At 35.8% G+C, this 26,408-nt stretch overlaps 1 protein-coding gene across 1 annotated transcript in view; it reads right to left on the minus strand.

Moving 5' to 3' along the window:
- Positions 1 to 4,947: 4,947 nt before the first annotated feature.
- SLC7A11 (solute carrier family 7 member 11) overlaps positions 4,948 to 26,408 on the minus strand; it is a 79,851-nt gene continuing 58,390 nt past the window's right edge. Inside the window, exons 8-12 of the mRNA XM_033215280.1 lie at positions 24,520 to 24,623; positions 23,617 to 23,713; positions 21,964 to 22,113; positions 20,207 to 20,384; positions 4,948 to 12,786 (exon numbers count right to left, since the gene is read on the minus strand). Coding sequence (XP_033071171.1) covers positions 12,725 to 12,786; positions 20,207 to 20,384; positions 21,964 to 22,113; positions 23,617 to 23,713; positions 24,520 to 24,623 — 591 coding nt within the window. The 3' untranslated portion in view covers positions 4,948 to 12,724. The remainder of the gene's footprint in view (positions 12,787 to 20,206; positions 20,385 to 21,963; positions 22,114 to 23,616; positions 23,714 to 24,519; positions 24,624 to 26,408) is intronic.

A 26,408-nucleotide genomic window follows, 5' to 3' on the forward strand; every position in this document is an offset into this window, starting at 1 on the left:
AGACTTCTTCATGCCTGCTCATTGCAAAAGCTCATCAGCTATATTTTGCTGATTCTAGATTTTTTCCTTATAATCTCTCTGGCAGAGCTGACAACATAACCTTGCTTAGTTGCCACTTTGACCACATTATTCCTGCCAAAAATACCTTCAGTGACTTCCGTCTTCAGATCAAATTATTTTTCCTATTTTAAAGGCTCTGTCATAAGTGAATATAATACAACCAACTTCTTCATATTTGTTATTCTCTAGTCTACTTGGACTCAACTCTTTTATAAACCAAAAGCATGGTCCACTTTTACTATATGTCTTTACTGAAATTGTAAACCACACATATATCATCATCCGAAATCAACTTCTACCACCCTGTCAATCACCTCCAAATATTTAAGGACTAAAGCAAAGCCCAGCATCTCTTATCCATTAACTTATTTACAATTATAACATATAGTTTCCAGTTAATCATACACTATATTAAATTGTTTGTGTATTCCTGTGCTTTTATAGATTCATCTTTATCCAAGCTGAATTACTGTGAGTTCCTAGGGCTGAAGAATCATGGTACATTTCCTACATCGTAAAATTCATTGTTAATCATATAGCAGATAAAAATAATATTTAATAATTGATTGCCTTATAAATAAAACTAAGTAATTGCCTTCACCTAAGAGATGGGTTGATTCAACACTTTGAAATTTGAGTCATTTGATAATCAAAATCTGCTCTGACCTCTGATTTTCTCTGTTGCTTTAGGCAAGCCATTTTACTTACTTTGGACTCATTTTCTTAATCCAAAAATGGAAGCAAGGCTTGTCATCTGTCTTATTCATAGTCACAGGTGAGGAGTATCCTAGTCAATACAAGGCACATAGCTAATACAAAGTTTAATAAAAATGATAAATAACATCTATTACAAAATTGAACCATTGTTCCATTTCTTCTGCCCTTTCAGTTCTTTGATTCAATATTCTTTCACTGAAATCTGAAAGCTTTAATTTGAAAAAGTGTTTTACTAATAATTGTAGACTTTCTACATTAGCTTTTTCTTATCATTAGGCACACCTGGATGATATCAAATTATTCTTTTAAAGAAATCAATATGTCACTAAAAATGCATAGAAAAACATCTGGCAATAACATTTCAAGTAAGAGAAATTTGGGTATGAGAAAACTATATCATAGAATTCCCTGTTTTCCATGGAAACTTTCTTTAAATAATTTAAAATAATATTTTCTCTCTTTTTTAATCCCTTAAGCAAAATTACTCTTCTTTTGCTACAGGAGCCACTTTTATTGTGAATTATGAAGAGTAGAAAAAAGTGAAAAAAAAATCATTCTCTGGGTCTCTAAAGAATCAGAAAAGGCTTTAAATAATTTTATTATATTGAAGATTTTCATAGTAAACTATTAAAATCAAATAAATGCCTTGAGAGACAATAACTTTGTTAACAGCACATCATATTAATTAGATTTTGTTTAGTGTTTTCATGTGTGCAAAATATAAATTTTAGGCCGGGCATGGTGACTCGTGCCTGTAATCCCAGCATTGTGGGAAGCTGAGGCAGGTGGATCACTTGGGATCAGAAGTTCCAGACCAGCTTGACCAACATGGTGAAACCCCGTCTGTACTAAAAATACAAAAATTAGCCAGGCATGGTGGTGCACATGTGTAATCCCAGCTACTTAGCAAGCTGAAGCATGAGAATCCCTTGAACCTGGGAGGTAGAGGTTGCAGTGATCTGAGATTATGACACAAAACTCCAGCCTGGTCAATAGAGTGAGACTGTATCTCAATAAATAAAGAAAGAAAGAAATTTTAGAAGTTAAAATTAGATTAAAAAATCAAAATACCAGAAGAGTATTTATTTTTTAAAAATCACAAATGTTAGAGGTAATAATCAGTGAGTGCTTAACAATGTAGATCAGATATAATCTAACTTGGAAGAGAGGAGGGAAACACGCTAAGGAGAGATGATAGTAAAATTCCTAGAAATAAGATTTCTCACATTTCTTAATTATGTAATTCCTTCAATTATTTTCTCTTTCCAAATATGTATCTTAAGCCCGTTGCAGTTTACAAAGATAAAATATAAGAATTTTTAAAAATACACTTAAATCTTTTTTACTATTTAAAAAAATTCTATGTACATGTGAGAAGGAAATATTTGAAATTTTGATAAAGTTCAGTTTATATTAAATGTATATTTCATTTGCCTATGCTATCTTCATTATACTGGTAAATACTGAAATCTAGACTATTGCCTAATAAGTACTCTACGCTTGCTCCTCCTAGAGTGAACTCTGTACTTTGCCACTATACTCTAGTTGTGCTGGTCTGTCATTTATTTCCGTAAACAAGCCTGGATTATTCTGGCTTAGGGCTATTGTCACATCATTCACTTTGCCTGTAACACTCCCCACCCTGCCTCCTATTATCTGGTTAATGTGCACTCATCCTTCAATAGCAACTCATACTACATCTTCAAGAAAGTCTTTGCCAACTTCCCAGGCCAGATCATATCCACCTGGCTGTACTGTCTTACAGCACCTGAGACTAATCCTAATTTGTGACTACACATTTGACTGATTAAGAAAAAGCACCTCTCCCCACAACTAGATGGTAGGTTCATGAGGCAGAGGCACTACTTAAACTGTTAGTCATTGCACTTACAATATTCGTTTGGCATACGGGAAGTGCTGAGTGAATTTTTGCTGAATTAATGAACGAAGAACTAAACTTTGACTGTAGATCATTGAGTAACAAATTATGAAAGGAACATGGCAATGTGAGAATTAAAAAGAGAACATTCAGAACATGAAATAAATTTTTATGGTGTCCTTAGATTTTAGGAAACAAAATATATGACCATAATGACATGTTCTATAGTTACAATGTTAATTACATAAAGTAAAATTAGTTTATCTTATTTTCAATAAAAATGAAAACTAGTGGAAAATAACTTCCCCATATGTCTCTTAGGGTTATCTTCATTTACACTTACTAAGTTATTTTATCATAGCTGGAGAGTTATTTCAATGTTTGCAGTGTTTAGCCTGCATTAACACCTCCAAAATCCTATTTTATGCCTTTCAGAGATGAATAAATGTTAGAAGCTAAAATTCGTAAGGAATTGAATCCTAATTATATTTTTATTTCTGAATTCTTTCAAACATCACATGTTTTTTAGATCATAATTTTAGCCACTGCCCACTGATGACCAGGTGTTCTTAGGCTTAAGAACATTAAAAAAAAAAAACAGGCCTGACTTTCAAAGTCAGATCTCTAGGGAGTCTGCAAATATAATTGTTAGGGCATGTAGAGACAAAAGCAACAGTACACTTACCCACCCAAAGCCTGCTTGTCCCAGCATGCATAATCATCTCAAATCCTTATAAATTAGACATTGCCTAAAAGTTTAAGAAAAAGTGTTTAGATGTATTCCAGTTACAAAAGTCTATCTAAACCTGAACCGGCATGTTTAAAAGCCTAATGACAATTTAAAAACAAATTACTAGACATTATATATTTTCATTCAATACATGCCATATTTATTATTTTTTAAATAAATATATCTGCATATCTCATGGCTTGCATTTATTTTCAAAACTGTAAAAATTTAATAGGTGCCAAAGTTGTTGGTTTCTTTTTTCATTGTTCTCCCAAAACATTTTACCCAGGGAAAAGTGCTATTTAATCTCCCATGTCTATTTCCAAGTAAAATTTGATCATCAAAAATTTAGGGTTTTTTTCTGCTCTACATATCAGACCATTTTTTTTTCAAGATATATGAAAAAGATACTGTATCAAGAATGTAGGGACCTAAATGATTCATAATAGGCTATTTGTCTGAGTATTTCCCTCATCAGGACCTACCTACCTGTGGTGGTAGAGAAAAAGAGAGACTGACTCAAATTTCCCAGTCAGCTTGCTTTTGTTCTGCTGGTAGGTTTTATAGAAAATCTGTTTCCATAGAATCTAATGGATTGCTTAAATTTAGGAGTAACAAAACCTGTTTCTATGCTAATCATAAAAAAAGTTTATCCTGCAACCTAATGAATGTCATTTATTCATACATGCACTTACTGAATTTATACATTTAATAAACATTGAGCACCTACTAAGTTGCAGTTGGCAAAAGACAAAATCAGCAAATCCAGGCAGAAAAGTGAGTCCAGCAAATCAATTACAGCAGTATACAATGAGTTCTACAAAACAGATGGCCTCCAGATGATGAATGAGTTCAGGTGTCAGGTCTTAAAGCAACTTGGGGAAGGCTTCTGGAATAGATTACTTTTGAACTTAATTTTAAATGTTGGGTAGAAGTTATCTGTGTGTGGAATAAGGAGATGGGAGTTGGGGAGGAAAATATAATTCCTATAAGAGTCTTCACTGTGTAAAGAGAAACAATGGCATCATATTTTGTTGCTGTTGAACTACTGTGAACACATTTAATATGGCTGCCGAGAATGTGGAAAGCTGGAGAAAGAAAGGGGACAGGTGATGGAAAGCCCTATGTGTTATATGGAGGAGTTTGAATTTTCTCCATCCACAAAAAATAAATATATAAATGTGAAACCATTGAAAATTTTGACCTCATTTGAGTTTCAGGAAGAACATTCTGGGGAAAAATGTGAGAGTGTAAAGAGACAAAAGACAAAATTCTTGTTAAAGGCATGAAATGAAAAGATTTTGAACTTGTACAGGTGGAAATAGAACAGGAGCTAGATATTTCAGACCAGAGGACAGACGGATGTAGACCATGAGAAAGAAGAGTGTTTCCAGGAGACTGGGTCTGCCAACACTTTCAGTTTTTAGTACAGGAAACTGGTGTGAAGTAGGATGCTCCAACAAACTCATGGAATCAGTGATAGATAAATTCAGTCACTAAAACTAAGGCCTTCAATTTAAATGAATATACACTACTTAAAAAGAAAGCAAAACATGATATTTATTATGTAAACTAACAAATGTTTATTTAAATTTCCATTTAAAATATTTTCAAGTAAAAATATATACAAAAATGGTTATAAAAAGGTTGAAGCAACTAGAAGCATGACAGGTATAATACATATACATACAACCAAAATTCAATTCAATACAAAGTTAAATGACATCATATTGCACCAAAATTTATTCCACACAAAAGTACATGCATCAAGAGTTTCCATACGATGAAAACACACTTATTTCATAGTATCTTACCACTTACACAAATAACCCATAAACACCATCTGGCATTGTGATTGTGGTACCAGAACTCTCCCCAGAGGGGAATCATTTAGCTATAGAAGAATCCATTTTGTTGACATATTACATGCTTGCGCAGGCATCAGTGCCAAGGAACCGTAAGAAACAACGCAATCCACAGATGAAAGTCTCTCTGCATTGTTTATATCTTCATAGATAAATATCTTAGTTCTACTAATATGATTGGAATGTAGATGCAGAAATAAAGTGCAGTTTCGCTCTTTAAGAATTTATCAATCAATGTAAGACATTGTATTAAATTTGTATAAAATACACACAATCCCCTTTACTAAGTTTCATCATTGCAATGCCAGAGTGAAGAAACTCTGCCTGAGTTGAGGACCAGTCAGGATATTGAGCATCACTCTTTCTCAGCTGGATCTCTCTGTTCTTCTGTTTTCAATCACTAGACCAAACCCACGATGCCCCTGAAATTCTGGGAACGGTACAAGGTCATAGCTAATGCATTCCAGATCCAAGTTGGGGATTTAGCTGGTCTATAAATTACAGTTTAAGCACAGATCAAAGAGATGGCTGCCAGCATAACCCTCAAGGGTAACCTGAGTTCCAAGACTTTCCCACTGGGCTAAATGGATTCTACTGTTGCAAATTATAAATGCTTGTCACAGAATATGAAAGATATTGAAATACATTCATAGATAGTGCCTAATAATATGTTAATATAAACATAACAACACGAGTATTATTATTCTACCCCTTAGCAACTGAAAATGAAGTTACCATTCCTAGGTCAAACTTTTAGACAAAGCTTTCTAAAACCATCTTCATAAAGTAAATCCAGATATGCTTACAATAAAAAGACATAAAAGATTTATCTTGAGATGAATTCTCAGTCAATAACTAAAAACCATTTCTACCAGTGCATCACTACCATGTAATCCATTCTACGCAAGCTCTACAAATATTGAGTCAAATCCTGTCAGAAAATTAAGACCCAATAAGTTTGCCCAAGTATTCAGTACAAGAGGCCATTTGTCTTGCCTTTTTCTGACACATGCATACTATAAAATCACAGGTAGCCAACATTTAGTATCAGTAAAAAACAACTACGTTTGTTCACCTGTTTGGCATAGGGAGAAAACAATGTATCTCATAGCATTAAATGATACAGTCTTAACACATATGATGCTTATATTTGCAAAGTTCCCAAACATTGAGAAGTTCTAGTGAAAACTCATTACTATTGTGCAAAGATGAAAATTTGGAGCCAATGTCTGTATTCAAAATAACCAGAATATATTTTAAAGCAAAATATATCCTGATACTACTATAGATTCTAGGAACTGTCCTAAAAGAGTAAAGTGTTATTTCCTTTCTGAACATGAAATAACATCAAAGGAAGAACCTAGTTCTCAAGACTTAAGTAGGAAATTTATAGAAATTTGATTTATACCAGGAGTAATAACATTCATGAGGAAAAACTATTAGGTAACAATTTTCTCCAAGAAGAGGATCAGATTATTTAAAATCATTGCAGAATTCTGGTAGTTTGTGCAATAATCATAGTGATTTACATTGCTTTTCTTCTTTTCAGAGCAATAAGAAAGTTCTTTGGGGTAGTACTTGAAATAATTCATATGCACAGTCATTTAACATCGTTTCAAGTGTAAGCATACATTCATGGGAACAATCTGTTTCCTTCTTCAAAGTATGTTTCTACTTTGGAATGAAGGAGAAATTCTAGGGAAAAATTAATTCAGAAATCCTTTGAAATAAGACGGTTCAAACCTAGAACCACGGAACCACATTGCATTGCCTCCCAGTGTGATATGACTGTGCTTCTAACTATGCATCTAATAAAGTTAATTAGAAGGAACATTCGATGTCTAAATTTTATAATACACATTTAAGTCAGACCACTCACAACCCAACAAATTATACAGCTTTAACATGCAAAGGCCTAATAGGTTTTCCCACATGATGCTGTATGAAATACCCTGTCACACAAGGTACTCAAAATACAGTCACCATCGCAAAAGAGATACCTGTGCATTACTCTTTTTTTCCCTCTGGCTTTCAGCATGGCTTTTTGAGACTTCAACAAGAGGTAATAAGGACTTAGCAAGCAGTTCTCCTAACCAATACACTAATTCACTTGAAAGTCATACTTTTAAAAAAAAAATCAGTAGTGTATATGTTGAGGAAAAAAGTATGTTCACTTTGGAACAAGTGTGGCCCTCTGTATGGCTCTCAGATGCCTAAGCTCTACAGTTTTGTGACAGAATTGTTAGCTGTAAAGCTGTAAAGGTGGTTATTGGTACTATAAATGTACGCTTGATTCAAGTACGCTGAAACACACACATGTAACAGATAGCTATTAGGAGACTGTAACCATCCTCTGTGTGTTTTAAGGCCAATAGTAACAGAGAGGAGGGAGAAAAATAACTACCAAGAAAATAAAACTAATTGGTAGATTCACCCTAAGAAAATGTAGGTAATTATATAAATTCATTGTTATGAGGCTGTAGAAAGGACAATTATCTCATAACATATGGAAAATTGGTGAATTTCCTGTGAGACCATGATTTATGCTTTTGTGAATGTATACCTGATCTAAAATTAGACAAACATTTATTTTTAGACACCAACTAATTTGAAAATACAAGGAAAGAAATAATTACATCCCAAAATTGACTATTAAAAATCATTTTTAAGTACAGTACTAATAAACTAAGGACTACCTAGAGATCATACTTTTAGCTATTATTCAAATTTTTTTTTTTTTTTTTTGAGATGAAGCCTCACTCTTGTCCCCCAGGCAGGAGTGCAATGATGCAATCTCAGCTCACTGCAACCTCCGCCCCCTGGGTTCAAGTGATTCTCCTACCTCAGCCTCCCAAGTAGCTAGGATTACAGGCGCCTGCCACCATGCCTGGCTAATTTTTGTATTATTTTTAGTAGAGATGGGGTTTCACCATGTTGGCCAGGCTGATCTCGAACTCCTGACCTCAGGTGATTAACCCACCTTGGCCTCCCAAAGTGCTGGGATTACAGGCATGAGACACTATGTCGGGCTTATTTTAAAATGTTTTTAAAGTACAGTACTAATAAACTAAGGACTACCTAAAAATCACACTTTTAGGTATTATCTATTTTAACATAGATTAAAAATACTGTTTATGTGAAAATTAAGCTTAAATACATGTATAGGTAATCATTATTTTGCCTATATACAAGTAATGTAAACAGAAACTATCAAGGTGACCCATTATCTACTCTAATTTATATACACTATGAACTTCCTCCCAGCTATACAATGCCATATTTTAATTCCTGACTTTGAATGGTTAGGAAAGCAAAACGTAACTCTATAAACTTGATCAGCACTAATGTACAACATATTATGGAGGGTAAAGTGAAGCAAGAATATATTCAAGTAAAATTAAATGTCTTTCATGGGCATTCAAATCCCACATCTCTCTGTATTTCTTTCCAAACTAAGAAAAAGAGCTATAATTAAAATCCCATCTTTTATTTTTCTATAGTTCAGAATCAACATATAAAATATGATGAAAGTGAATCTATCTCCCTATATATCATATCATATATATTATGAGAAAGTCACTTGTTATATATGGACATTTCAATTAACTCATAACTTACATTTTTAAAAATATATCCTCCATACTTATTTCTAATAGAAAAAAATAATAGGAATTATTTTACTTTAGTCACATGGACAATGCAGATTTTGTGGGGGTAGAAGTATACACAACTTTGCTGGTCTTCTTCAACAAAATTAATACAGAATTCCTAATGCAAAGTTAGGTTCAGGACCTCAAATGGAACATGTCTAAGTGAGAGGCACTGAAGCTTAGGTTTCATTAACTTCTTGGGAGATCCACCTATGCACAGCAAACAACTAATTTTTAATATTTCTCTGACTATGTTGCATAACATTAAAATATTGTTACCTTCAGTCACATACTATCTTTCATTTCCTGATTCTCTGGCCTTCAGTTTTTTATCTTTCCATAACTTATACCTCAATTACAAAAGGTCAACTTTAACAAAGGTCAGAGTTGCTCCCTTTCTTAGCAGCATATTCATCTACAAATCGAGACAAAATAATGATTTTACTGTAGACTGATTACAGTTCATGAGGAATTCTGTTATGTAATTATACTCTTGTTAACCCTCTATCGATAAGTCAAATTGTAATTGGGGAAACAATTTTACCAGACACATAAGACGAACAGGAAATCTGTTTCAACGTGAATATCTTAGTGTTGGAGAAACCGCCATGCATTGATAATGTAACCTAATAAACTGTCCAAATTTTGTGTCCACAGGGCTGAGGAGCTACAGTCTAAATCCATATGCATGTTTGGAACTGAAGTCAGCCATCTTCCCTAGGACAAATCTTTACTCTTCTAAAGAAGGACAAGAATAGGGTCTACTTTCAGCTAACCATTTATAATGGTTCAGATTTCATTTGATCAAAGGAATATAATCTAATACTTTTTAAATGGGGTCAAAACAGTACTATGAGGAAAATATTTACTGCAAATATTTATAATTGTGTAAGGAGAATCATTCTTTTTAAAATCAAATTGTGTTTTAGCTTTAGAAGTCTTTACTGGATCTTTTAAAATCACAATTAAGTATTTGAGAATCCATCCCCACAAAAATTAAAAAATACTATATTAGTTATTTTAAACAGTATTCATTACTTTTACTTTTTATGTTATAATAAACTTATGAATATGCATGGTACAAAGTACAAGTACAGCACATGTAGTAGTATGTGCATGTGTGTGTGTGCATATTGTATAAAAATATGAGAAAAAATTACTTATATAAAAACATACATATATAAATAAGTGTACAAGAGAGTTTTTGAATGAGAATCTGCTTTACATACTACCATTTTGAATGAAAATTATAAATATTAATTTCCTTATTAAAGGAATTCTGTGTCTTCTCATGATGTGTCCTAAAAATAAGCCAAAATATGACTTAATCTCCATCACTTTTTTTCTTAATTACTGGCTGACTTTTTTTCTGCTTGAAATGGCATTACAATGGCAGGGACATTTAATAATGCAAAAATCACTTTTGAAAATGAGAAAGAATAATTCTAGTTACCTTTTAAACTGATACTTTTAAAGAGAAATTCAAATCAAAAATAAATAAATTAAATTCTGAGACCAATTTGCCACTGTGAATATAAGCACATTAACCCCAGGAATAGCCAAGAACTGCACAAACCTCTCTATGAGAATTTACCAGTCTTCTTTCATTTGGCAAGAAAAAGCTCAGGAAAAGTTTGCTTGTTTAAATTCTATGAGTCTAGTCTATGGGGAAAAAGAATAGGAATATAAAAGAAATTCTTACCTCCAGCAACATATGATAGGGAGAGATGTGGACAAATGAACAATATTTACTAGAAATAGGAATTATAAATCAAATTTTGAAAACTCTATGCTAAGGAAGGAAGGAGTTATTATAAATTCACTTAGAGACCCAAACGTTAGGTTCGGCTAAAGAAATGTCAGTCTTTGATATATATTAAAGATTTTCAAGAACAAAATTGAAATTACTGAATTGGAAATGCTCCAAATTATAGGTCATCATTTATACTTTGGACAATTTTCTATGAACTCTATGTTTGCCTTTAATAATTTTAATTGGTATAATTCTTTCAAAAATCCTTATTTTCAAATGGACAAAAATTAAAGGATGAAACATATTCTGACCATGACTAACCATTTTACCTTAGATGTTTATAAATAACAGTTGAAAATTTCATCATTATATTGCTCTCATTTGTAAGTTCCACCATACACACACACACACACACACACACACACACACACACATATATATATATATACTTTTTGGAGATGGACTCTCTCACCCAGGCTGGAGTGCAGTGGTACCATCTCAGCTCCCTGCAACCTCCGCCTCCTGGGTTCAAGCAATTCTCCTGCCTCAGCCTCCTGAATAGCTGAGATTACCAGCATGCGCCACCATGCCCAGCTAATTTTGCATTTTCAGTAGAGACAAGGTTTCCCCATGTTGGTCAGGCTGGTCTAGAACTTCTGGCCTCAGGTGATCCACCTGCCTTGGCCTCTCAAAGTGCTGGGATTACAGGTGTAAGCCACCATGCCTGGCCCACATTATTTTCTAATACTGACATAACAACATCTTCTGAACAAAAACACTCATCCACAGATTCTCATTCTTTCAATTTTCTTCTTATCAGTTATCTCTTTTGCAAGTTGAATGATAATTAAGGTGTGGAAATTACTGACAAAGCCTAGATATAGAAGTGGAAATTTTCTAGAAACATCAGTTGTAAATCTTATTTAGCGGTGACATTTCTTTCTCAATTTTTATGTTAATATATGCCTTTTCCTAATTAATCTGGACAGTTTCATCTGAAGAGATATTTTAACAGAATATAAAATGTATAAAGAAAATGCACAAACTGTCAAAATTCATCATGATGTAAAAATAGCCATAAATTTAAAAAACTGTTCAGAATTACTAACATTGCATGTAGATATCATTACAGATATGGGACTATTATTTTGAACATTTTCTTTGTTGGTGATTTCTCTCATGTTGACAATGTAATTTGAAGGTTTAAAAATGCATATGTTTAGATATACTCATCAGGGGTAAGTTATTAGTGAAACAGGTGGTGGTTCTTAAGAGGATTTAATACCAAACTTACTCTTGCTCTAAGATGTGTTATACACTTTCCTGATCAAACTCATGTGAAAAAAATGACAGATAACTAAAACTTCCTGATAATGAATGACAGAATATCTGACATAATAAATTCTCAAGGATTTTTTACTCAAACATAATTCCTGGATGTGTCTTATAAACAGTAGCCCCTAGAAACTCTTCTTTAATGTATTCAACAATCCCCTCTGACCTTTGTTCAAAATGCTCTGGGTATAATCCATTAAAGCATGAGTGTTATCTAAATTGGTATCTAAGGGGAAGCAATGCAATGTCAATGTAAAATAAATTTCTTTCTCTCCTCTTGGTCATAATCATGATGTATGCTTTTTTTTCAGAATTGAAAACATTTTTCACAGTATAGTCATCTATAGTGTGTAAAACCATGTTTACAGAACTCATACATACAGAAAAATCTCAGTCTTCAATTTGAAGGTTCTTTGCTATGCTAACATATGTTGTAGAGCATGACCACATAGTAATTGTCTAGTCTTTTCTCCTAACCCCAATAGGTAGGTATCAGAGACTCAAGAATTGTGTGAACTCATAGAACAACTGCATATTTGCTTTCTATAACTACAAAGAGTTATAACTAAATTTCTTAGAAATTAGTTTGAATATGCTAAAATATATGAATAGAAATAACTGACTCCTTTTGTTTATCACTGAAGTTGTAATTCTCTGGATTTTCAGAAAATGAAGTAAAAATCCCTATTATGTGTCTCCCCTTGGCCAGATTGCCAAGATCTCAAGTCCATTAGTTCATAACTTATCTTCTTCTGGTACAACTTCCAGTATTATTTGTAATGTTCTGGTTATTCTCTCTATAAAGAAAGAAAAATAAATTAAAAATGCATGGAAATCAGAAATGCATAAAAACAACAAAATAGGAATTATTTTGGGTTGAATACCAAAAACACACAACTGTCTACTTCATAGAGCACTTTCAAGAATTTTTTACTTCATTAGAATCCTATCATGCTCAATTAATTTATTTGCACACTTCTGTAACTTCCCATGATGGCTTCTCAGCAAGAATACGTTAATATTTTGCATTCAAATAGGATTTTTATTCATGGACGCGAAGAGTGAAAATATTTTGAGACAGTAGGACCAATATATAAATAAATGTTTAAAAATACACATCATATTCAGCTTAAAATTGGTTTATTCTTTTTGCACCTATGAGATTACAGTCAGTTCCTCAGAAGAATCAGAAGGAGAATCAGAATATAATTTTCATTCTCTAACTTGTAACATATTATTGAGAATATTGTCTTATCTCCTAGGGCCTAATATGCCTAATCAGTAGAATGAGAGACTAAATCAGTGATTCACAAAGTGTGATCCCTGTACCAACAAAATTAGCATCACCTACCATATTAGAAATGCATCTTTGCAAGCTCAATCCTAGACCTACTAAATTAGAAACTGAAGATGGGGCCTAGTAGTCTGTAATTCTGATAGACACAAAAATGTAGGAACTGAGGACATCTCAAGAGAGGCTGACTCCAGTGTTCAGAAGGAGGCCTACCTTTTTTCCTTCAGAACCATTGGGCTAGATCTAATTCCCAAGGTCATTTTATCTCAGCAGTTCTAGAACTCTATGACCTTGGTTTCTGGTTTCTGGGGACATTAATTCTTGTTTGCCTCTTTTTTTTTTTTTTTTTGAGACAGAGTTTCATTCTTGTTGCCCAGGTTAGAGTGCAATGGTGTGATCTCAGCTCACTGAAACTTCCACCTCCTGGATTCAAGTGATTCTCCTGCCTCAGCCTCCCAAGTAGCTGGGATTATAGGCATATGCCACCATACCAGGCTAATTTTGTATTTTTAGTAGAGACAGGGTTTCACCATGTTGATCTGGCTGGTCTTGAACTCCTGACCTCAAGTGATTTACCTGCCTCGACCTCCCAAAGTGCTGGGATTACAGGTGTGAATCACTGTGCCCAGCCAGTTTGCCTCTTATCTTTGTAATGAATTCCTACAGAACCTTTTCAATGTCCTGCTAGTCCTGGAGCCGTTTAGAGCCTGACCTCTTGAGGGTTTCAGACCCAGATTGTCTTTCGTCTGGACATAGAATATTTCTCCTCATTCATGGCTTGTTATCCGTAATAGCTCCTTTCAAGCCATATTTAATGACATTTAAAAAGGTATTTTTTTCAGGCAAGGCACAGTGGCTCATGCCTGTAATCCCAGCACTTTGGGAGGCCGAGGCGGGTGAATCGCCTGAGGTTGGGAGTTCGAGACCAACCCCAGTAACATGGAGAAACCCTGTCTCTACTAAAAATATAAAATTAACTGGGTGTGATGGTGCATGCCTGTAATCCCAGCTACTCAGGAGGCTGAGGCAGGAGAATCACTTGAACCCAGGAGGCAGCGGTTACGGTGAGCCGAGTTTGCGCCATTACTCTCCGGCCTGTGCAACAAGAAAGAAACTCCATCTCAAAAACAAAAAAAGGTATTTTTTCATCCTTTTCTTTCTGTGTTTGTCCAAGATGTTGTCCTCAGCCCATTAGTTTTACAGTCTACATTAATTGTAAAGGGCCCAGCACAGTCGTGGTAAATTATAAACTCTATGTGAATGTTTCCTAAATAAACTGTATTTTACACAGCCCATTCTTTACATTGAGATGTAAGTGCAGCATAAGGGAGCACTCAAGAGCAATTAAAGCCCATATTTTCAGAAAAGGGAAATGACAAAATTATTCTATAAAAAATAGGCATTTTTGGGAAAAGGAAATATTAATAAATTGTAAAGAAAATGTAGCTTAAACAGAGAAGGGGCTAGGGATATGTGACAGTAGTTTAAAACAAACAAATAGAAAAACAAGAGATCTCCGCATCTGCACTGGCCAAATGAAAAGCAGTGATGTTAAAGAGACATCATCTCCAGCCCTGCCTCCCTAAAGAGATCCTGCCCATAGCCTCCTGAACTAATCTCCATGACTGCCCTCCACACCCAACACGAAAGCCTTTTCCAAAAGTGTCTCTCTATATTCAGGGATCCCCAGATGTCTGCTATCTTAGAACATGCCTCTATTCAGACAAATGAGGAGCAACTTAGATCCTGCTGCTTCCCTAATGTGTCATTCTTCCTAAAAGCTTGGTTCGGGTCCATTATTCAGTAGCACATCATCATAGAATCTCTATTCTGGTTTTGCACACTTTCTGCTATCTTTCCTCTTCCTTTGTGTTCAGTCAGCCCCGTTGACAATATCCAATGTATCTTGCTTATGTGATCTCTCTTGGAATCTCAGGATTTGAATGACTTTCATTGTAATGAAGGCTTCTACAGAGTAGTTGATTTTGACCATGAGTACCTGTTGGAGTCATACCAACTTTCCCTTCCAGATTATCTTACAGCAGTGCACCAGACAGCGGTGCTCAAGAGAGTCAAGTATGTCTTTAAGGAAACTTCCCGCTTGCCTGGGAAAGCTGCAGAGCATGTGGCATTCAACTGCCATGTCTACATCCATGTTCAAAAACAGTCTTTCGGCTTTAAGGATAATCAACCCATGGTACTCTTTCTTTAAATAAAGATGTGTTAATGAGTCTGCATTTGGTGTTTTCAGTAACTGTAAGGTACAAGACCAAATAACAGTTGTAGTATTTTTAGCTTTACCTTTCATGTTCAGTGTTATTCTTGAAATAATTTGAAACAACAACTGGCCTTGCAAAATTTGATTTACCCAACCATACCTGGTACCAGCATGGGAACTACAGCAAAAATTGCCTACATTTTTGATGTAGCACAAGGTCATTTTTTTTCTGGAAGTGTTCATAAGAATAATAGTATTTTTTTAAGGGTACAAATATTTTCACAAGCATGAGCTCATTTTATCCTTACAATGAAGATAGTTTGGACCCCTAAGAAATGCAGGGAAGCTTAATTAATTTGCATATCACACCACAGTATTTGTGAACAGTCTGTTAAATGCATTATTCAGCTTTCAGTGACTTAACATAAATGAAGTTATCTTGACTGACTGTATGCAGCATATGCTTTTAGGACTCTCAAGTTGCAAATTCGCTGTCCACAAAGATGCATTACAGTCATTCTGCTGGTGTTTCCCAATCTGATTTTTTATAATTAAAGATTTTGTTTAAATAAGACTGTCCTCTATCTCTCTCCCTGAGCAAGAGGGACCCACTTCCAGTCACCCTACTCAACCCCGTGACAAGATTTGGCTGATAAATAGAGACAGCCAAGTAAAACGGCTGCTGTGAGCCCTGGCCCAGGTTTGCCAGGTCTTGCTATCTTTGTGTATTTGCATATGTCATTGGGGTATCTGCCCCTTTTTCCTCACGTGAGAAGCTTGTGTTTCTGTAAGTAAATAAATAATATAACTAACCCACCAGAAGAATAAACCACTGTGTCACAGATGGCAGAAAAAAGCTTTCTGTGTATCTCACCATTCCCTTAAGAGCATGTTTTCTTTTCTCCCTAGAAATGCTATCAAACAAAAAGTGGTTCAATACTGGCATCCTGTGGCTGGAGAGATTTATCAAATCTCTGATAAATCTCAGCTCCTCGGATTCTGAACATTCCCTGGCTGTCAGTTCTCAGCAACCTTTCACCATTTTCTGAGTGCTATTTGGTTACCTCTCACTTTTCATGGAAACAACCTAGGTAAAATGTATTTTGATAGACTATCATTTTCACAGGGCTAATCTATTCATGCATTATCAGGGTAAAAATAAATGATAACATAAGGGTTATGGAATTTTACCAAATGAAAGGACATGATACTAAATCATTGAAAAAACTGCTCCAAGCACAGGCTCTTGGTCTCTAAGTTCACACTGAGTTTCTCTCTAACAAAAAGATCATAGAGTAGTTGGGAGAAGGATCAGGGCACTGCCTCAGGATTCTGTTGTTTGTGTGTCTGTGTGTGAGTGTTTTGTTTTGGCCAAAGGCTAAGAAAATACTTCCTATTGCAGCAATAAATATTATGAATTTTCTTTATTTTACTACAAGAATGCTGCCTCAGAGAAAAATCAAACAAAATTACGGAGGACTGTTGCTTTTTGCTACTCACTTTCAAGGCAGCTATAAAGATAAAGAGTTACAATGATCGCAGTTTAAAAGCAGAATTGCCATGCTCCCTGGTAAGACTTAATGGCATTTTTGAGAACCAAATAACCATTATGGGACTACTCCATTGCTGCTAGTTTCACAAATGGCTAACACTAAATTTGGAGGCCTTGGAAATGTTCAAAACATCATTAGAGACAGAAAAATAGGAAAAAACTTTAAAATTACATGAACACCAAAAGACATCAATGAGGGATCAAGCATGAAAACTGCTTGTTGGGATGAACTGACAAAGAAATAATGCAAAGTACACACATGTTTGTTAGCAAGAGGAAAGGACTATTAGAGTTGGCTGACTCCAAACAGGAGAAACAAATGCCTGCTAAAGTGGGATGGAACAATGTTTTTCCTCTTTAATCATACTCCCTCTCGTTCTAGTCTAACTCTAGGGCCACCAGCTCTTTTTTCCTCAATTCTGTTAATTTTCTGTGCTGCTCAGGGGTTTTAACTGTCTCAGTTAGTATGGGAGACAGACATAGATCTCACAGCAATGAGTGCTAATCTGTCCTAAATGTTAGCAATGAATAAAGCAACCCTAATTGTAAATGGTATTTAGTAAGATCCCTTTTCCCTCCAAATAGGCTCTATCTTTAGTGTTTAGAACAAAGAGAACTTAAAAACATTCCACAGAAAACTAGTGTGATCTGAGAAGAAATGGAGATTAAATACTCAGTTAAGGCAATCAGTGCGCCTGTGTCAGCCATAAAGCACCTCATTTGTATAGTAACATTTCTTTGGGGAAACGAAATCCAGATATAAATAGCAGTATAAGATCTAAAGATGCAAAATTCCAATTGAATGCTAATAAAAGGTATTAACAAAACTGCTTTAAAGGACTGACTTCTCAATGAGTCTGCACAGCACACTAGAGATTCAATATGCATATCAAGGTTTTTGGTTGTTTGTTTTCTAGTAACACTGCCATCATTTATTAATAATTTAACCAGAAATCTCCCTAACCTTTTAATTGGAATTTAAAAAATTAATTATGGTAAAGTAAGTAAATTAAAACACAGAAAAAGTATGAAAGCTATGTTCTAAACTCACCAAATTCACCAGCGAGACTAGATCTGCCCTTTTGGCTGTATTTATGACCTACCTGCCCCCCTCTCTTCCACAAGGGATCCAGTCTAGAAACAGCATGAACTTAGAAGTCCAGCAGATGTGGGTTCAATTCCTAGTTCTATGGTTTAAAATATGTACGCTCAAAAATAAATTATCCATTTTCCTGAGCCCTGATTTTCTCATCTGGACTTGGCAATAACAGCACCTCACCCATCAACCTTGTTGAGGATTGCTTGAGAAGATCATGTAGGGGAAAGGACTCAGGAGAGCCTCTGACAGAGAGACAAGCTTTCAACACAGGCTATTCATAAGCACCCTTCCTACCTAATGATCTACTATGTTTTCTCCTCCCCCAGTTTAACTGGTCACCAAGTCTTGCTGGTTTTTCCTTTTAGTATATTTCACTTTCTCTCAGACCCTGCTGATACTGCCTGTCTTCAGAATCCCCTTCAATTCTCAACAGGACTGCTGCAGTAACCACCAAAGTCGATGTCCTGTCTTCAGCCCCAACCTATCTTAATCCATCCTCACAACCCCCAGGGTGACTCTCCTAAAATATAAAACTGCCTGAGTTTGACTTTCAGCTACTCTACTTTAAATCTGTATGACTTGGAACAAGTGACCTGAATTCTCTCATGCTATAAATCAAAGCCTATTAAATGGGGATAATAATTTTTCCTACCTCAGTAGGATATTATAAGAATTAAATAAAGTCTTGTTCCCCTCCCTGTGTCCACGTGTTCTCACTATTCAACTCGCACTTATGAGTGAGAACATGTGGTGTTTGGTTTTCTGTTCCTGTGTTAGTTTGCTGAGAATAACGGCTTCCAGCTCCATCTATGTCCCTGCAAAGGATATTAACTCATTCTTCTTTATGGCTGCATAGTATTCTACGGTATACATGTGCCACATTTTCCTTATCCAGTGTATCATTGATGGGCACTTGGGTTGGTTCCAAGTTTTTGCTATTGTAAATAGTGCTGCAATAAACATATGTGCTCATGTGTCTTTATAGTAGAATGATTTATAATCCTTTGGGTATATACCCAGTAATGGGATGGCTGGGTCAAATGATATTTCTGGTTCTAGATCCTTGAAGAATTGCCACACTGTTTTCCACAATGGTTGAACTAATTTACACTCCCACCATAGCACATGTATAACTATGTAACAAACCTGCACATTCTGCACATTTATTCCATAACTTAAAGTAAAATTAAAAAAAAAAAGAATTGGCCGGGCGCGGTGGCTCAAGCCTGTAATCCCAGCACTTTGGGAGGCCGAGACAGGCGGATCACGAGGTCAGGAGATCGAGACCATCCTGGCTAACACGGTGAAACCCCGTCTCTACTAAAAATACAAAAAAACTAGCCGGGCGAGGTGGCGGGCGCCTGTAGTCCCAGCTACTCGGGAGGCTGAGGCAGGAGAATGGCGTGAACCCGGGAGGCGGAGCTTGCAGTGAGCTGAGATCCGGCCACTGCACTCCAGCCCGGGCGACAGAGCAAGACTCCGTCTCAAAAAAAAAAAAAAAAAAAAAAGAATTAAATGAAGTCATACACTTGCACACACATGTGGAAGCTGATATTGTTCTCTTCATTGTTCTTGTTATTATAATCCTTCATGAGGCACCCTTCCTTTTAAGGTACTGCACAGTCATAATGTTTAAGGCATTTGCAGGCCACTGCCTAACTTCCCAACAAATCTCATGTCACTCATCAAGTTACATGTTATGATATAGAATCACCAAACTGCATTCAACCCAGAAGGAAAATAATTAGGTTAGTAGGGGATTCAAAGAGAGATTAGGTCGTTTAGAGAACTACTGATAAAATTTCATCTAAAACAAAGCTGTTTCTCCTAAGAAGTGATTAAGGCAGCCCAAACTAATATCCTGAAAGGATTCAATGGCTGTACCCTAAATGTCCTTCCTGCCAAAAAGTAGTTCCAATTAAAATGCCATAATGTTCTCAAATTATCAATTATGCCACTTACATTTTTAAATGTTAAGTATATTACGTATGTACACCTTTATGGGCTTTCTACATGGTGTTGCACAATGTCCTGAAAGTATTTAAAATTCTTACCTGACATTATTCTAAACCACTTGGGTTTCTTGTCCCATATAATAAAGAGATAATATGCAGGCACTCCAGTCAGAGTGATGATAAAGCCAATCCCCGTACTAAATGGGTCCGAATAGAGGGAAAGGGCAACCATGAAGAGGCATGTGAAGGAAAACAAAGCTGGGATGAACAGTGGAACCTGGAACACAGAACACAAAAAAGTCACTTCAAACATGTTCAAGCAACAGAAGTTGGGTTTCAGATGAGCATGTCAGTCATGACATATACTTTAGTGATATGCTGTAGTCATGCGACCAGGTGATAGGCACCAACGTGCCTTACCTTAGTAACAAAATCTCTTTCATGGTGCACAGATAATGTATTAAATGTACTCTTGGCCGGGCACGGTGGCTCACACCTGTAATCCCAGCACTTTGGGAGGCCGAGGCAGGTGGATCACAAGGTCAGGAGATCGAGACCATCCTGGCTAACACAGTGAAACCCCGTCTCTACTAAAAATACAAAAAAAAAAAAAAAATTAGCCGGGCGTGGTGGCAGGGGCCTGTACTCCCAGCTACTCGGGAGGCTGAGGCAGAAGAATGGCATGAACCTGGGAGGTGGAGCTTGCAGTGAGCGGAGATCGCACCACTGCACTCCAGCCCAGGTGACAGAGCCAGACTCCGTCTCAAAAAAAAAAAAAAAACATTAAATGTACTCCCTTAAATGTCTTAGATGTAATTCAACTTAATTTAAATTGTTTTTAATTATTTAGATAGAACAAAATCTAAGGACAAAAAAGGATATTTTATTAGAGATGTTCTGTTGAAATTATTTTACTAGTTAAATGCCATGATGATTATGGTTTTGATTTTAAAAGACTGACTCTTTGATAATTATGATTAGAACCCACTTTAATGTGGAGTCAAGAGCACCGGCTGCTTGTTACATGTTAAAGTCTTCCAGTGCATATTGATTTTCTGCTGAGATTCACAATAAGAACGGACAGGAATAAAACAAGCCAACTCCTATTCAACCACTAATAAAGATGCCACCAGCATTAGGCAATGAATATTATTAGAAACAAATCCTGACAACATGACTGACAACATTATCTATACCATTTCTTAAAAACAAATAAATGATGAGGTCAAATCAATCTGTGAGTCAAGTCTGAAGACGATGACAAGCTTCTTCTCCAGTCCTCCAAAACGGAAATGCTTACTTATGGGAAATAGGTATTAAGTGGTAAATTCATAGATCTTCTCTTTCCCTGTATACTTTACATTTCTATTCCTTTTAGAGTGTATAATATAGAGAAAGAGCAATGTAACAAATCACAACATTTAAGTACTTAAAATGCCTATTTTGTAAAGGCAAATTTCTTTTTGGAATTGGCATTAACGAAGTATCTCCCTTACTCCTTCTCACCACGGCTGTCCACAACTCCAGCATAAAGACAGACGGAAGTAGCCCACACTTTGAGTGTATCAGGTCGTTGAACACATTCATGAAAAATCAACATACCAAACATTCATTCATACCGTCATTTTTCAAAAATGTGACATACAAAGTTCAGCACGTCACATAAAAAACTGGATGAACTATTTTTTTCCAACTTAAAATAAATCCAACAGGAAAGCACTGCCTGCAAGGGTTAAACATTTTTATTCCACAGATGCTGCCCCCAGCCCAACCTCCCCATCAGTAAGTTATGACAAAGGGAGGACTAGGTATTAGGAGAAAGATTTATGTAAACCCATCAAGACTGCTGAGGTTACCTTGAAAGGACGATGCATATCTGGGCATTTGTATCGAAGATAAATCAGCCCAGCAACTGCCAGCCCAATAAAAAGCCACCTGGCAAAACTGAGGAAATTCAAAAGACTGTCGAGGTCTCCAGAGAAGAGCATTATCATTGTCAAAGGGTGCTGAGGGGGGAAAGGGAAGCAAGCTTGGTGAATTCAGTGAAAACACAGATGATTAACAACAAAAACCTCACTACGCATTATGACCATTTTCAAATAATTATTTATACCAATAAATTATCATCATAGTTGAAACCTGGATTTGACTAATCTCTTTCCTATAATCTGCTGTCATAATCCATTTACACACCAGTAACAGTATGAGAGTGATATGGCCATTATACTTTACTCAAGTGGAATTCTATATGAATGTTGTGTTTTGTTTTTAGCTCCTTTTGCATTTGAGAGAAGATAATATGTTTTCAAAGAGTAAAAGAAAGGGTACTCAATGACTCAAAATTGAAAGACTCAAAGATTGAGATGATTAGCAAATAACCAATAATAAACAGTAAAAGAGACCCAACTGGAAGATGTACAGAAAGCTCTGCAAATGCTCTGATGAGCTCTTGGCTATCCACACACAGGAAATACAGACACTCATGGGTGATTCTGTTGGCTCTTGATTGCAAAACATTGAACTTCTTTCCTCCACATTTACTCTCCTGGTGTGCTTGTTGTGTGTGACCCTCAAGACCACGGAGAAGAATGAAGCGCAGAGATCAGCTTAGCAAGTCTCTGCAGCTGCACATGCCAAGGACAGCATGACTGATAGCAGAGGCTTAAAATGAAAGCCCTCTTCACGGAATAATACATTCTGTTCCCACAAGTGACGCTAAAGTCCAGATTCTGCACAGAGAGTACGCACACTTTTAAAAGAAATTTCAAGGAAACATTCTGAAACAAATTAAATGCATGAAAAAAAAAATGTTCAGTGCATTCTATGGTGCTCCTGACAACAGATTCCAGTTGAGAGAAATGTTACAAAATCATCAGTAAAAATGAATATAACATTGCCAATGGGTATTTGAGGACTTTTACACCTTATACAGTCTTTTGTAGCTCACATTTCACAACACTTTGCTCTGCATAAAGAATTTTACAACTCAAATTTACCTCATGGTGCTTTTATTTTATCCTGTAGGATAAAAGACATTATTTGCTCTCAAATGTCTCAAATGAATAATGGCACTGTCTAGGATTTTATCAATTCTTTCAATAATTTTGTGTGCATTTCATGATAAGGTGCCTAGATGGCACATCTGGGTACTTTTTGGGCTGTAGCTTTTTGCTCTACTTTCCTTAAGCAGTTGGGACTTAATACTCTACATTCTTTTCTGTGAGGTGCTATGTCGATGAGAGGAACCAAGCTAATCATTTTCCTTAGACCTTACACATTTTTGCAAAGACGAAAGAGAGGTGATGTGATTTTTGCCCCAAAGCATCAAATGGGCATCAGAAACATGGAGTAAAGGGAAGAGATGGAAGATATCCAGCCTCCCAAACTCCACCATGACATACATTAGCAATGAATGAGAAAGAAAAGTACTATTAATGTCTGGTTGGAATTCCTTTTTGCTAACTTATTATTCAAGGTTATATCTAGATACACTTGTTAATATGCATTACCAAAACAATAACAGCTGGCAGAGGAGTGTGCTTGCGGACATGAATCATGGAGAGGATTTCTGGAAGGTGACCCTCTCGAGACGCAACATAGAATAACCTGATGGGAGAGAAATGTGGGTGGAGTTGACTGTATGATTGATCATTTCAAAGGGAAAATCCAGAAATCCCAGAGAAAACTTGCATCTTTTTCATACCAAATGGTCAGGCATTTCTTAGGTGATTGCCTAAGTTCACTTTTCACATAAGGTGAAGAAACATCATAGGAAATGTAAATTTGAATGTTACAAAATCTGCCAACATTGTATTCTTCTTTGAAGAGAAAGAATAGCATATCTGATTCAGCATAGCGCTCTCTACATATAAATAGCTGATGGGAAATCTAGTTCTAAATTCCTGGTATTTCTATGTGTGTTGTCAATACAATTCTACAAACACACGCACATGTACATCCACAGGTACACACACGTATGTAGCATTCACATTTATCTGATCGGGTTTTAATCTTATATTAAAACAAAAAGACTTTTGCATCAAACTAAACAAAGGAAATACAGATGGTAGGGGTGGTGATTTCTGATGTCTCTTACTTTACTCTTTTTCTTGGCATCTTCAGAGAAACAGAAAATTACATCACCAGAAATAAAATGCCGTTGTTAGACTCTGTGGAAATACTATTTTTAAAAAAGCCACATGTCAGGCTTCCAAATAAGCTATTAATAGGCAAGCAGTGCCCTCTAATGGACAGAATAAAACATGCTGTTGATACTTGGACCATTTCAATCTTGCATGTCCCTTTAAAACAACAGGTTTGGAGGCACTATTTCTTTTCTTTTTAAAGTTATCCTTATCACATCCAATCTCAAAAACAGAAATGTGTTTCTGGAAATATATGAACTCACTCACCTGGAGACAGCAAACACACCACCATTCATGGAGCCAAAGCAGGAGAGGGCAACAAAGATCGGAACTGCTAATGAGAAATTTCCCAGTAGCCGCTCAGAAAAGGTCTAGTGAAAGAAAGAACGAAGCAAATTAATGCCTTGCCAGAAAGTGGAATAAAATGAAACAATTTAGGCCAAACTAGAGACTTTCTACTAGCCTGGTGATACTTATATGTTTTATAATTTCTCTCTTTGGTTAGGGTCAGACTAACTCCATAGACAATAATCAAAAGCAAGGACCATGACATTGCTTGTTGCAAAACTGTAGTCAAAGGTCTAAACAGGCACCTTCTCTCTACTTTCAAAAAGCAATGATCCATTTATTGAATCTTTATCAACTATGATGTGTATTGTCTCTGACTCTGACAAGTGATAAAAGCTCAAATCAGAATTCTACTTCTGGAGATAGAAATCTTTCTCTATAATACCTTCTCTTTAGCCTGGAAAACCATATTTGATATTGAAATACACTGAGAAGTATTACAAATGTGTGTTTCATATGCCAATCCCATTGTTAGGAGGTAAATAAAATAACTGATGACTTAATAATTTATAGCATATACACGAGTAGCTCTGAAAATCTTTTTCCCAGCAAATCACACTAGCTAAACCTCTGTTTATAAGGTCACCCCCTCCCCCTCATGTATCTGTCAATTTATTTTGTGGTTTCCTATAAAAAGGCTAGAACACAAATAAAAGTCCAATAAGCCACAGAAACTTAAAAGATAAACACAACCTCTAAAACATTATTTTATGCCATGATATGTGCAATATTGCAAATTTCCATGAAGGATGTATTTTCCAAAAACGAAAATGTGTTGGATTCATTAGTTGTCCTTGATGCAGCTGGTGCTATGTAATTAGTGGGGCACATTATGCCCAAAGAGTAAGTGCTGCCCTTTGTCTCGAAAGATGAGATGACTGACCTGACTTCAATAAGCTTTGTGTATTTGATTGTCTGGTGGGACCTAGAGCAGTGGTCAAAGTCTTTTTCAATACAGTGAACTCAAACAGGTTCAAATGAAATGAGATAATTTATTCCCTGTAGATGTTGCTGATATGAGGTTATACTAACTATTTTAAAAGGAACTGACATCAGGTAATGGGAACTTAATTTTTCACCATTCATTGTTATGAAGTCAAGAGTGAATGGTCTCTTACTAGCTGTGTTATGCAAAATAAAAGTATGAGTCACCAAGTCTTTTTTTTTTTTTTTTTTTTTTTTGAGATGGAGTCTCTCTCTGTCGCCCAGGCTGGAGTGCAGTGGTGGTGTGATCTCTGCTCACTGCAAGCTCCGCCTCCCGGGTTCATGCCATTCTCCTGCCTCAGCCTCCCAAGTAGCTGGAACTACAGGCTCCTGCCACCACACTTGGTTAATTTTTGTTGTTGTTGTTTTATTTTTAGTGGAGATGGGATTTCAGCATGTTAGTCAGGATGGTCTTGATCTCCTGACCTCGTGATCCACCCGTCTCGGCCTCCTAAAGTGCTGGGATTACAGGTGTAAGCCATCATGCCCAGCCAGAATAACAGTCTTATAACATGATCACTGGGGACAAAGATGGTCCTGGTGTCAAATAAATTTTGGAAAATGCTATAAAATGATGTGTATCCACTTCTTAGGGAGTTAAAATTCATGTTGGTATCTTGAATATTCTGAGAAGTATTATAACAACAACATCTGTTTAACTTTGAATAACCCAGTATTTCCTAAATTTATTAATATTCCAGGACTACTATTCAAAAGGATATACTAGGAAAACCAAATTTACACGGTCCACATCAAAATTCTTAAGTGATACTTGGGGAAAGGATTTTGAGTTCGCATTTGGAAAGTTTATAAATAGGAAAATG

This window comes from Trachypithecus francoisi, unplaced genomic scaffold (genome assembly GCF_009764315.1).
Source record: "Trachypithecus francoisi isolate TF-2019V2 unplaced genomic scaffold, Tfra_2.0 Lachesis_group1, whole genome shotgun sequence".
Classification (NCBI taxonomy): domain Eukaryota; kingdom Metazoa; phylum Chordata; class Mammalia; order Primates; family Cercopithecidae; genus Trachypithecus; species Trachypithecus francoisi.